General features: G+C 41.2%; 1 protein-coding gene across 1 annotated transcript in view; it reads left to right on the top strand.

Annotated features, from left to right (window-relative positions):
- Positions 1-13,273, top strand: part of RFX4 (regulatory factor X4) — a gene marked incomplete at both ends in the record, with an annotated part of 92,318 nt that extends 79,045 nt beyond the window's left edge. The window contains 2 exons of the mRNA XM_080349205.1: positions 1,238-1,376; positions 13,001-13,273. Coding sequence (XP_080205331.1) covers positions 1,238-1,376; positions 13,001-13,273 — 412 coding nt within the window. The remainder of the gene's footprint in view (positions 1-1,237; positions 1,377-13,000) is intronic.
- Between the last annotated feature and the right edge of the window lie 415 nt (positions 13,274-13,688).

Raw genomic sequence — 13,688 nt, 5'->3', positions numbered from 1 at the left:
AACCATCACAAAATAATGGGTGGAGAAGGGCTGGGCACATAGAAAGATTAGCAAATAGCCAGGTGCTGACGTGATGCAAGAGGTTCAAAAGAGTCTACCGAGTTCCTCAGTCTCATTGCATACTCATTAACTTTGCAGAAGTGCTTTCCCAGTGTGGAAGACTGGGTACTGTTTGGAAGGGTAATGTTGAATTTTCCAGAAAAATAATAAGTCTGTACAAATAACTGTATTGTCTCTCATATAATGAATTGGTTACCTTGCTTGTGTGATTTTTTTTATCATGGTTTGTGTTTCATGGAGCAAGTCCAGAGGAGACCAACCATAATGATGATTAGGGGGCAGGAGCACCTCACCTGTGGGGACAGGCTGAGAGAGCTGGGGTTGTTCAGCCTGGAGAAGACAAGGCTCTGGGGAGACCTTATAGGAGTCTTCCAGCACTTAAAGGGGGCCTACAGGAAAGATGGAGAGGGACTCTTTATTAGGGAGTCTAGCAATAGGATGAGGAGTAACAGGCTTAAACCAAAAAGGGATAGATTTAGATTGGATATTGGGAAGAAATTCTTCACCATAAGGGTGGTGAGACAGTAGCCCAGGTTGCCCAGAGAGGTGGTAGATACCCCATCCTTGGAAGAGTTCAAGGCCAGGTTGGACAGGGCTCTGAGCAACCTCATCTAGTTGAAGATGCCCCTGCTCATGGCAGGGGGCTTGGAACCAGATGATCTTTAAGGTCCCTTCCAACTCAAACCACTCTGTAATTTTATTATTTCAGTAAAATTATTTTAAGAACCTTTAAACTTTGGTGCTGAATTAGCATGGCTACACAAAGATGGAGAGGTTGCAGAAAGTGTCCATGCATCTTCTGCTAGTGAAAGGCCCAAATAATGGTGGTCAAGAAACTCTGACCCTGCAGTTTCTTGTAGCTCAGGGAACTGCTCCCTCCTTTACCCCCGGCTGTCCCTAGACAAGGCGTTGGGATAAAAAAAGGAAGTAGGCAGGTTCTCCAACCTCAAATCCCACTCTGCTCTTGAGTCAGCTGTGCTAAAGCTGTTGGTTGTGTGCTTCAGATGCAAATTAATACACCTCTCTCCCTCCCAAGGAAAGAACATCTGACCCCAGTGTAAGGACACAGATAACTGAACTCCCCTGTATAGTTCCTTAAGTCTAGTTCAAGTTCTAGAATTACTAATGGGAATACAATTATTATGCATACTGAATAGTGTTTTTGAATGGATTTTAGATACACAGGAAGTTACAACTACGGTAGCTATAGCAACCAGCATCCCCATCCAATGCAGAGTCAGTATCCTTCCTTACCGCATGATACTGCTATTTCTGGACCACTTCACTACTCAGCTTACCACAGAAGCTCTTCACAGGTAAGTTGGATTTATTACTTGGTAATGCTTGCTATAACATTTTAAGTAAAGTTGTGCTTGTAAATTTATCAGCATATTATGTGTCTGAATCAAAAAGTTCTCATCAGTCTGGTCATTGATGATCCCTATATTTTTTCTCTTCTAATATTATCTAGATATCTTTTCATTTTGGTGGAGATTATTTTATCAGAATAGTGTTAGATTGTGAATTTTGAGTACTCACTCTAGAATCCAGAAGTCAGGGTGATAGAAAGTATTTCTGTGTTAAGGAGAGGCTAAAAAAAAAAGAATATAACTAGTTGCATGTGTCTCAGGTGTTGGGAACAGGAAGAAATTCCTAACAAGAAATAGAAATGTTTTCATATAGTTGAAAGAAGATGCAGATGCCATAGTGAATTCTTCTGTGGCCTCTGCTTTTGAGAATATGTATGTTTAGGAATTTGCCAAAACTATGTGTTCTGCATATAGTTTGAATAACTTCAGGATGCCACTGCAAAGAGGTTCTGTTGAATCCCTATGTCTCTTACCATAATGCTGAGAAATCATGTCAGTAACTATTTCAGGGCTATTTCACTTCACAAAACTGAGCCAGTAGGAACCAGCACAGATTAAGTGTGAAGACGATATTTGGCAACAGTTCAAAAGTCGCGCCACTGCGGGAGGGCTTCAGTACCTCATGCAGCTGGTGCTTCCCCAGTGTAGGAAGCTCCTCTCTGGGCGCTCTGCTGGAAGATTTGCAGTATGCAGGTACAGGCAGGAGGGAGGTGATGGCACTGGGGTATTCCACTCATATGACAGCTCTTATACTTTATCTGCTGGAAATTTATACAGGCATAGTAGGACCACCTTGCTTAACTGGACTGAACAGTTTCATACCAGATGCAAAGATGTGATTTTGATAGTGCTTTGGACTAGAACACATAAATCCTACATTTCATTCTGGTCTTCAGCATCAGTATGCCTAGGGATCTCAGAGTAGTAATTTCTCTTTTTTATGCCTCATTTTCCCTAGCTGTAAGAATGAGGGTAATGATCTCCTTATAGGTTTTTGAGATGTGCTGGGAATATTGTCCTGTATAAACGCAGTATACACATTTGGACCAGCTCAACAACAGCTCCCTAGCTTATGAAAAGTACAAGTCTACAACTTCTCACCTATTTGTGTAGCAGCTGGTGTCAGGATTTGGTTGAGGGCTGTTACAACTTCAATGGGAACAGTGAGTGAATGTTTAAGTACAGTGTTCTGTACTTAATATAGGTTTCTATACATTGGTCTTTCAATACAGGCCTTATCCTGTTACCTCAAGATTTTTGCTAGAATGCATCACTTTTTGACTTAAAATTGACTTGCCAATTTTCTTCAATCTCTCTTACCCTTTAATGCAGAAAACTCATATGAGTTCTGGTTCTGACAAAGTCTGTAAGGCCATGAATCTGTGTGTAAAACAGGGAATTAGGCTTTTAATGATTAGAAATATTATCACCCACACAGGAGTTTCTTTCTACCCTTTGACAACCGCCTATCACACTAACATAACACAAGTTAAGCAAGAAATAAATAAAGCAAATCAGGATAAACACATTTTTAGTTTATTCATGTCCTGGTTAACATGTTATATGGAAATAGTAACTTACATTAAAATCATGCAAATATTTTTCATTCTGTAGTAGGCTGTCTCTACAAGTGCAGATGGTAGATCATTTCTTGCTAACCCTTGAACTGTCCTGAGCATACATGAAGGACAGCAACAGTTTAATGATCACACTTGAGAGCAAAATTATTTAAACTTGTATTTAGCATGTTCTTTCTCATGATCTTGTAAACTGAGATGGAATCTCACAGCAGGACACAGCTAACAAAACCCTACCAATGCACCCATTCAGTTACAAATTGAAACCGTACTTTCAAAAGTAAACTAAAAGTCTTGTTTAATATTGAAATCTGGTTTAATATGGAATTTGCTGACATTCTTTTTAAAGCTGAGTTTCTGTAAAATGCCTGCCCTTATGATAAGTCCTTTCTTAGATACTTTTAACAAAAATTTCTTAAGATGTCCCTAATAAGATGTTAGGGAACTACTCTTTTTCGAAGTGACTTTTTGGGGGGAACTTGGTGCAAGGAGTATCAGTAGGACTCCCAACATTGCAAAATCCAAGTACAGGAAGCCAAATTTGCAACAAATATATAATCAGCTGACACTATGCTGAAACTGGAGGAGATGCAAAGTGGTAATATAATCAGTTGAGAAGAAGAGGCATTGACCATAACTCTTCAAAAGAACTCTTTGTTATAATCCACACTCAGTCCAAATATAGAACTGTGGCTCAACTTTAGCTAATATTCTATCATGGTCTTTAGCACAGTGTCTAGGGATTAATGCCTAAGAAAAAGAAATCTGTGTGGCTGGTAAGTTATACTCTACAAATACGAATTCAGAGAGAGACCTTGTCCTAGACAGGGGTCTGAGCCAAAACACATGATGTGTAATCAAGGTGGGTTTCAGGCAGCAGCTATAAATTGCTATTTTAGTCTTGAAGAATACCATATCCAACCTCTTTCCGTGGAAGAGAGCAGCATACTCCAGGTTTTTTCAGGTCCATTATTTTGAGGCTATTTTCCATCCCAGGGAAATGTCCCTAAAGATAAACAGAGAGTTGAGCTTGATTTTTTGTTGGTTTAGTAGAATTTTAACATGGATCCTTTTACAGATATGATTTACAGACCGTCAACAAAAATTGAAACTGGAGCAAAGGGGATGGAGGGAATAACTTTTATTTGATGGAAGTGGGGAACTGCACAGCTGAGAAAGGAGAAGGGAAGGGAATGACCCTTCAAGTCAGGGGTGTCAAACTCATTTTGACCAGGGGCCACATCAGCCTCACAGTTGCCTTCAAAAGGTCGAATGTAATTTTATGACTGCCCTAAATTTGACACCCCTGCTTTAAGTTGTATTTGCCAACATGTAGCGTGTTAATCCCAACCCAACAATACACTGACGGCTGCACTGCACTAATTTTAGGATGTCTACTGTGGTTTTGTCACTGGAATCCTTACAGTGGGGCTGTGCTGGGAAAGAAGTTACGTAGCTATAGTATTGTACTATGTGCAACTCTTGAAAACCACAAGTGCAGGTCCAAAGCCAAGCCCATCTCACCCAACCAGTGGCAAGCTCATGTTAGTGAGAAGTTTCTGGATTATTTGAATCCACTGGTGTTAGAGGAAATGAGACAGTGGTCGTTGCTAAGGCTGATAACACTGAAGGACCACGTGTCACAGCTGCATGCTCATTCACACCCTGCCCTGTACAGACTGGTGAGAGCCCTTTAAGTTATTTCCCATCTCCGATGCAGTCTTGGAGCTTACCTTGGCTCAGAGAGGAATGTGGTAAGTGTCTTGTGACTTCAGGCTAAAAAAAATTTTGATAAGTAGCTCATCATTTCATAAAGATCAGTGGTTCTCAGATGGACAAGAAGCCAAACCAACAAAAAACGGAGGAGGTGGCTTGTAAATCTGCTGAAGTAATATCTGCAGCTACTAAAGCATAAGTCTGAAACTGGTTCCTTCTGGCAATATAGGCTGAGTAACTCCCACTGATGGCTAAGAGCCTTTTTGTTGACAGGGACAGTCTGTTCAAACCTTGGTCTTAATCCGATTCTTTTTTTCTTTCATCAGCATCTGTGAATAGTTCTCAGAACAGTTGCTTCCTTGTAACTCCAGGCCTGATTGCTCATTCCTTGACTTGGCTTCCTGGCCAGGAGCCTGGCACACAAATAAAGAAAAACGATCTGCAGATTGATTTGTTACTACCTAATTCTCTGAGCTATGGTGCAGAAGTGCATACAATCCTATGGTGCTACGCCATCATCATATAGCAAAGGACTCTGTAATGCATGTGCATAAATACATTTATACGGACACTATGTTTTGTCCATTCTCTGTCTCTGCAGTTTTAGGTACCAGATACCAGGGTAGAAAACAGGCAAAACTCTGTCCAAAAGCTTCTCAGTGTTCTTATCAGCCTATGTTGAGATTAGCAGAAAGATACCCCCTTCAAGGGTAACCCCTTCACCATTTCACCACCTAATCCACCTCCACAATGTACACTTGACTGGCTTTTGATCACAGCTAGTTTCACCCTGGTTGGACAGGCCTTGATCCTGTTTCCATCTATCCATAAATATTTCAATTCATATAATTCTACATCTTCCTTAAACACAAAGTAATTCATGCTGCAGTCATTTTAATTTGTAGATCACAAGAATAACAGTTGTAGTAGGAAGACTCATTAGGGAAATGTGCAGCAGTATATATTTGTATATTTTAATGTATCTGATAACATGTGTAAGTACTCTTAATGCATGGCTGTAGTGAATCATCCTGTAAGTCCATTTATCCAGGTTCTATCTCCAGCAAAGGCCAGAAAGGAATGTGTGGAGGAAATGTCTTAGAAATAGGGCAAGTAGAGAGTGGTCCTTTCACCAGCATAACCACACTGTCTTTGTCAAGAGCTGACCTAGGGACATCCTGAGTAAGAAGCACCAGCTGGACTGTTGTATTTGGAGCCAACTACTCTCCGTTACTCCACCCTCCAGCTTTTTAGTTCTTTTAGCTTTTTTGTACTTACAGGCTTAGGGACTGATTGCATGAAACATATTCTCATGTTAATTTTAAGTCTGTTTTAAGTCCCATAATTGCATTGGGTGCCCTATGTTTTTTGGGTAATGAAGAATGGGGAATATTCATTCCCTATTTATCTATTCTCGCCAGTCAAAACATTACAGGTCTGCATCATTCCTCTCACCTCTTTCCTGTCATCTCTTCTCCAGACTTAAGAAGTATCATCCGTTTAGTTTCTCTTGCGACAGATGCTCTATACACAGGATTTATCTGAGGACTGTATCTGCTCTGCAGGGCAGGGGTAGTCTCAGGAGTGTGAGAACGTTCTGTTCTCTCAGTGTGCGGAGCAGGGAACCTGCTGGAGCCGCAGCTCCCCTCCAGCCTTTCCATGCAAACCTGAACTCACAGTAGGTAGGAGGGACTCAGTTAAGAATCTGCCGGGTCAGCCACTTAGATCTGGGAAGCCCTCCTAGACCTCACGCTCCACACAGCCTTATTTTACCTTTTCTTCCTTTGCATTTCCAAAATGGAGCAACCACCTGCAAATGGTGCATCTCGGATGGAGGTACTTAACAGAGAGCCACAGAAGTGGCATGGCAGTCTTCACCTTTTTGTTCCTTGAGATGCAGTTCCCACCCTAAAGACAAGCTTTTTTTTTTTTTTCTGCTGCTTTTAACCTGTCTCCTGTTGCACTCAGGAGCATTGCCAGGCTCAGCTGCTCCTGAACTGGGGTCCTCTTCTCAAGAGGCACTAATCAACTTCTGGGACTGTGGGGAGCACACATATCAGCAAGTGCTTGTGCAACTGTTTTGTTGTTAGCAGATTGGGTTTATGATCAGTAGAGTTTACTTCCATGGTCTGACCAGAAAAAGTCAGTCTGGAAAATGTCATGGTAGTACAATATGCTATTACTCAGTAGGTTGGGTCTGCACCTCTCAGAGGCACAGAGCACAGTATTGGGGCCACAGTTAGAGCAGCTTTAAGCAGTGTTTGTACTTTGACTCTCTTAAATTGCCCTGAGGACTGCAGTGGTCTCATGGCTTCCCAGAGTTGCAATACCACTTGGTTTCTCTGTGCAATGTTGCATGCACAATTCTACCCAACCGTGTCTTCACTTCCCTTCATGTGCCTCTACAGCAGGGTTTACATGGAGGCGGTACTGGAAGAAAGCAGTAACTGTTTCTTGTTACAATGAGAGAGATGAAGAAAACCTTTCCCAGACACAGCCTATGCTTTAGTGTCCATTCACATTGTTCTGGCCCATCTCCTTCCCAAAAAAAAATAGGGGAGAAGTTCTTGTCCCTCCAGCACATATACAGTATAAACTCATGACTATACCAATGCTGTAAAGATAATATACCAATATACCCTTCCTGACAACCACTCTGTCATCAAACACCTAGTAATGGCAGAAATAAAAAAATACTGTCCAAATACCACCCATGCATCGAGAATCATTGCTCCTAACTGTATGGCTTCAGAATGAAATTGAGATTGTTAGAATGTAACTGAAGTAATTATGTATTGAATGCAAAGGGAAACAGATGTCTTGACTTCTTTTTAAATAATTATGAATAGCATTTTCATAAGGCTTCAAATGTTACTCCCAAAAGTACCAAAATTACCTAGATTAGCTTGAAAGTTTCATTCAAACCGTCTGACAGATTAATATTCAATAAGTTTCAGTTTGTGGAGAAAAGGATCAAATTAAGGGTTGTAAGATGCAATCAACCAATAGTTTTGACTATGTAATTTTTTGAGATTTTTAAGCACATTTTTGTGAAGTTAATTTATAGCCAGTTCTTCACAATTGCTATTATTTCTGGTATGAGTTATTTGCATGTCCTAAAGTAGTGGTTAACGTACAACATTAACTTATAGCATTCTGCAAAAGTGTGAGCTATGGCAATGTAAAGTCAGAGCCACATTCATAAGGAAAATATTTTGACAGAGACACCTTTTGCCTCCATGCATAATCACCCAGTGAGTTGAGGATAAGAAAAAAGAGGTTATTCTCCATCCTCACACTACAGGAACTCAGTCTTCCCTTCATGGAAGGACGTATTTAATGTATTTTCTAAAATAATACTAAAAAAAATTGAATTAATTTTACATTTTTGGGCAAGGCCCTAACAATAATCTGCTCAAAGTCTCCCAGCCTTAAAGGGCTTCTTGTCTAGGTCTAATGGCAGCAGTAACAGCAAGTGTGAGTTAACCCAGAAAATGGTAATTTCCTGTCAAGAGCCCTCCAACAAACGTCGCTTTTATATCTGGCAAAGATCACTAGGCCCCAGTGTTTTGAGTCCAGCGTGCTTAAGCACTCTTCATTAAACCGGATGTAGAGTGTGAAAGGTGATTCAGGCAGCATGGGCAGGCATCCGCCCAGATGGCTCCGCTTTGGACACTCCAACAAGGCTGAATAGATGCTTCATCGGGTGAGTTAATAGTCAGGCAGGGGCCAATGAGTACTTTAAAAATATTGTCTTTCAATAGTCTCTTCACTCTAGGGAAAAAGAAGTCACTGACTCATTTGCGATTAGCTGACCTACCATTACAAAACTTTCCGTCTTGCATTCAGTCATAACAGAATTTATTGTAAAATACTGGATATTTAGAGTCCATGTTATTTTCAAGCAATTATTCTTTCTACATTCATGACACATTCATAAACGCAGCTGCATCGGGTGCACTTGATGAAAAGGAAAAGCAGCACACTGTACCCTCTCCCCTCATGCGCAGCCATTAGCTCTGCCTTCTTAGCAAGCCTAGCATGGCCTCTTGACAGCAGATAGGAGGAGGATTATCTCTCTTTTTCAGTGCATCTTGAAGTTCATTCTGGGAGCCAAGGTTTCATTCCCGTAACAGCACAGGTTTTGTGGATCTAAACTACCTAAACAACATTATGTGCCTTCCCCACCTAATGCCGTGCACAACCAGGAGAACCACCACAATATTCCTAGAGTTCATTTTGTTCCTCTTGCTCGTGGGTGATAGTTTTGCAGTCTACAAATTATCAAGTAGCAAATAATCCCAGGTTTATGAGGAGCGGCTGAGGGAACTGGGGCTGTTTAGCCTGGGGAAAAGGAGGCTGAGGGGAGACCTTATCGCTGTCTATAACTGCCTGAAAGGAGGTTGTAGCATGGAGGGTGTTGGTCTCTTCTCTCAAGTAGCAAGTGATAGGACAAGGGGAAATGGCCTCAAGTTGTGCCAGGGGAGGTTCAGGTTGGATACTAGGAAAAAATTCTTCACGGAGAGGGTTGAGAAGCAGTGGAATGGGCTGCCCAGGGAAGTGGCAGAATCACTGTCCCTGGAGGTGTTTAAAAGGCGCATAGATGAAGTTCTTAGGAAAATGGTTTAGTGCTAGACCTAGGTTATCGTTGGACTTGATCATCTTGAGTGTCTTTTCCAACCGAAATGATTCTATGATTCTAAGCTGGGGTTTTCTCTTGACGTTCATAAGGAATGTGAAAGCAAGTCATTCCCGTGCTATAATTCACAACCTCATTTTCCAAGCCTCAAAGGAAAACTGCACTGAGTCAGAGTGGCAAGGGATTGTGTTGCAGTTAACAACAAAGTAGATCAGATATCACATTGGGAAGAAGACAAGAGATCATCATTGGTGTATTATGGCAAGAGTCTAGACTAACCTTGTTGTAAGTATATTCTTTAATACAGGAATCTACAGTGGCTTTAGGTATAGATCAATAGTTAATAAAGGCAAATATCATGACAATTGGTATCAAGTAAAACACTATTGAAGACAAAGAGGAATGTTTCTATCTTAGCCCACATCTTCCAGGTGCACAGGTGACGTGTAGAAAACATAAACTTAAAAATGTATTAGTTTTGTGATGTGGGGTTTTTTTGGATGATCCAGCCTGGTCCTGACTCTGACCATTTCAAAGCATTTTGTATGCAGTCATTAGTGGGACATTTGGGATCAGACAGGAAAAACAACTTATGGATTTGACAGCTATGGAAAAGGGATTTTTATTTAACTCAGGCCAACCTCACTAATGGATTATATCATGTAGCAAGAGGAAGAAAAGAGACATCTTCTGAGGACTGCTCATCTTCTGCCTTAAATATTTATCTTGAGGTTTGATAAATTCTTCTGGTGGCTGTAGACAGAGCAGAGATTACTCACTTTTATTAGATGCCTGGCTTTTTGATAACTAAAGTTAAGTGAAATGAATTCAACACTGAATCTATAGCAAATCACAAGACAACTTGTTTCCTCTGTATTCATTATGACAAGAGCTTTGTTCATGAAGAGTCTCAGGCAAAGGCAGTCAGCAGGCACCCCACAAAAATAACTTTTGTGTGTTGCCAGTGTAGACTAGGAAAGCATCATCTTAAATTTATTAACTAGTCTCTCAAACATTAAAAATATGAAAATTGTTCAACCTTTTCTGGAACCTCTTATATTTACTTAGAATACTCAGGTTGGATGTGCTTTGACAGAGTGCTGTGTCCTTAACTGAGTTAAAGAAGAGAACCATGATCCTAAATTCAGATAACCTCATTTAAAACTTCAAATCTTGACTTTAATTTCTGTTGGGCACTGGAAGCTCTTATCTTCAGCAAAAGCCTCTGGAAAGTCAACAAGTCTGAAAACTTGATTCTTCTGCAAAGGAATATAAGGCTTTCTCTGGTCAGTGCCTAAACGTCTTTCCCTGGCTTGGAAGTAAAGTTGGAAATTTAGTTGGTATTATATGGACTTGTTGCCACTGTCACCAATACAGCTTATTCTGATGGTCATATTAGCAATACCAGGTGAAGTGTTGATGTTCCAGTGTGGTGCTGCCATTTACCAGCCTGTTTCAGCAGCTGATTGCACATGTAAATCCAGTCTCTGTGGTAGATGAGAAGTATATGCTAAATAATGCATCGTACAGCACTGATGTCTTCCCTCTCATTTTCTAACTGTCCTGTCTCCCCAGGACAGGGTGGAATATACTATATCAACAAGTACAGTATTGTCATGGTTTAACCCCAGCTGGCAACTAAACCCCACACAGCTGCTCGCTCACTCCTCCTGTGGTGGGATGGAGGAGGGAATCAGAAGAGTGAAAGTGAAAAAACTCACAGGTTGAGATAAACACAGTTTAATAGGTAAAGCAAAAGCTGTACACATCAGCAAATCAAAAGAAGGAATTCATTCACTACTTCCCATGGGCAGGCAGGTGTTCAGCCATACCCAGGAAAGCTGAGCTCCATCACATGTAATTATTACTTGAGGACACAAATGCCATCACTCCAAATGTACCCCCCATTCCTTCTTCTTCGCCCAGCTTTAAATGCTGAGCATAATGTCATATGGTATGGGATACCCTTGTGGACAGTTGGGGTCAGCTGTCTCAGCTGTCCCCCTTCCTAGCTTTCTGTGCACCCCCAGCCCACTTGCTGGCAGGGCAGGGTGAGAAGCAGAAAAGGCTTTGACTCTGTGTGAGCACTGCTCGCAGTAGCTGAAACATCCCTGCGTTATCAACACTGATTTCAGCACAAATCCAAAACATAGCCCAGTACTGGCTACCATGGAGAACATTAACTCTACCCCAGCCAAAACCAGTACAATATGTTGTTCAAAAATAATCTTCTCTTTCCCCTCTTCAATTAGGAGTGGACAGTGTGTGGCTCTTGATCTGCCTGAGTTTTGTGAACTGTTCAAATACATTTGCCAAGGCAACACTGCCCTCCTGGCTCCGGTCTAAAGGGACTGAGCAGAAACTCCTCATGGGGACATTGCTGTAATTGCTTTGGGGACCTGCTTACGCAGCTGAATAACCCCAGCCCCATCCAGCATTGGAGTAATGTAATGAGACCCTTTGGGAGTCGCTGCCAGCTCCCTCCTGCAAAAACGTACACCAGTTCTTCTCTCCATGACCCTCCAAAATATGGAGAAGAAGTTTTACAGTCCTCAGCCATATGAAGTTTTGCCATGCAGCTTTCAAAGTCTATGAGCATCAGAAAAGGTGACAGTCCTACTTTGGTGACAGCTTTCTAGTTAAGGAAATACCACAGTGTCAAACAATCCAAGATCATAATATTTTAAATTATGACAATTCTTTTAGAAAAGGTGTGAAGGTGTAAAATGTAGAAGCTCTGAAGATACATGGCTGGTCAAGGGGAACAGGAATCTTAACCATCTCTGCTATGCAGATGGATAACAGGATGGCAAAACAAGAAGAGCCATTTCTTAGACACAGCACACAGTTGATCTGTTCCTATAAGACAGGCAATAAGATCAACACGTTCTGAGCAAACACTCATGAGCACAGTTCACTTTCTGTTGCCGGGCAGCCTGTGGCTGTAGAGAGCAAAAGATGTTCTCTATTTTCCTGCCTGTCTTGTCCTCAGCACATCTTCTCCTTAGTGGGAGGCATTTGTCAAACTACTTTAATTTCTAGTTTCCAACTGTCACTGTGAACAGCTGGGGAATAGAGACATTCTTCTGCCTGCCTCTTTTCATAAGTTCTCCAATTAGCTGCTTGTTCTGAGGCCAGACCATACTATTTTTCTGCTGAAACTGGCAGGATGGCTTGTGAACATTTAAAAGGGAAAGCACCTTTCTGGTAATAAAGATCATTTTGCTTTCCTCCCTCAAAACTCAGTTGAGTAAAGCAGGAGTAGGAGTCAGGACATTTTAGACTATTTTTTACTGAATAGCAAATTTCCAGGTAAAAACAGTGAGAAAAATATTAGATGAATTCAATTTATTTTTCTGCTCCCAAAGATACCTGCCAGTATCTAGCTCTTTGATAAATTCATTAAATATTTAAATGCACTGACTACTTTGCAAGGCTTTTCCTGACACTTTAGTTTGAATGCAGGCACTAGTCATCTGGTTTTCCAGTTTCAATATGTTACCTAGTTGTTGGAGTGCTGCTAATTCACATGGCTTTGGTTTTGTTAAACAGGGAACTATGACACCACCAGCCCATATTTTAAATGTAAGTATGTGGTAAATAATGCTTTCATTTGTTTTTCTTTGTTTTTATTGCAGTACCCTTTCAACAGCCCAACGTCAAGAATGGAGCCCTGTTTGATGAGCAACAATCCGAGGCTGCACCCCACACCAGTGACTCCTCGCTGGCCGGAGGTCCCGGCCGCAAACTCCTGCTACACGAGCCCACCCATGCACTCCACACGATACGGGAATTCTGGTGACATATACACCCCCTTGACTACACGCAGAAATTCTGAATATGAGCACATGCAACACTTTCCCGGCTTTGCCTACATCAATGGGGAAGCCACTACAGGTTGGGCTAAATGAAAATGACTGGTATCAGCTAAGCCCATATACTTAAAAGACTGATAAAAACTTCATGTTATGTGAGACTTTTCATGGACATTCTTCAAGGGAGGTGAAGATGGAAAAAGATTCTGGGCAGATAAATATAGTTCATAATATGGGCAGATTGCAGACCAGTATGACTAAATGTTCCTGTAGCTGAAAAATATTTTTGTGCCATTCTAGACCACTTTTGGGGCTAGTCTGTGCCTTTTTTAAATCTGGCATGTGGGCCAACCCTGGGTGACATCAGTTTGAGTGAGCTGGTTTTGCCGCCCCCTAGCCCCGATTTTATTGACAAATATTGATGAGTCTTACAAAGAAAGTACTGGAATGGGACTTATTTATAATTTGAATTAAAGACAAGAAATTAACTTTCAGCAAAACTCTGTCATCT

This window comes from Nesoenas mayeri (assembly GCF_963082525.1).
Source record: "Nesoenas mayeri genome assembly, chromosome: 1".
NCBI lineage: Eukaryota > Metazoa > Chordata > Aves > Columbiformes > Columbidae > Nesoenas > Nesoenas mayeri.
Note: the sequence above shows the minus strand (reverse complement) of the source record. Positions and strands in the feature narration are given on the sequence as shown.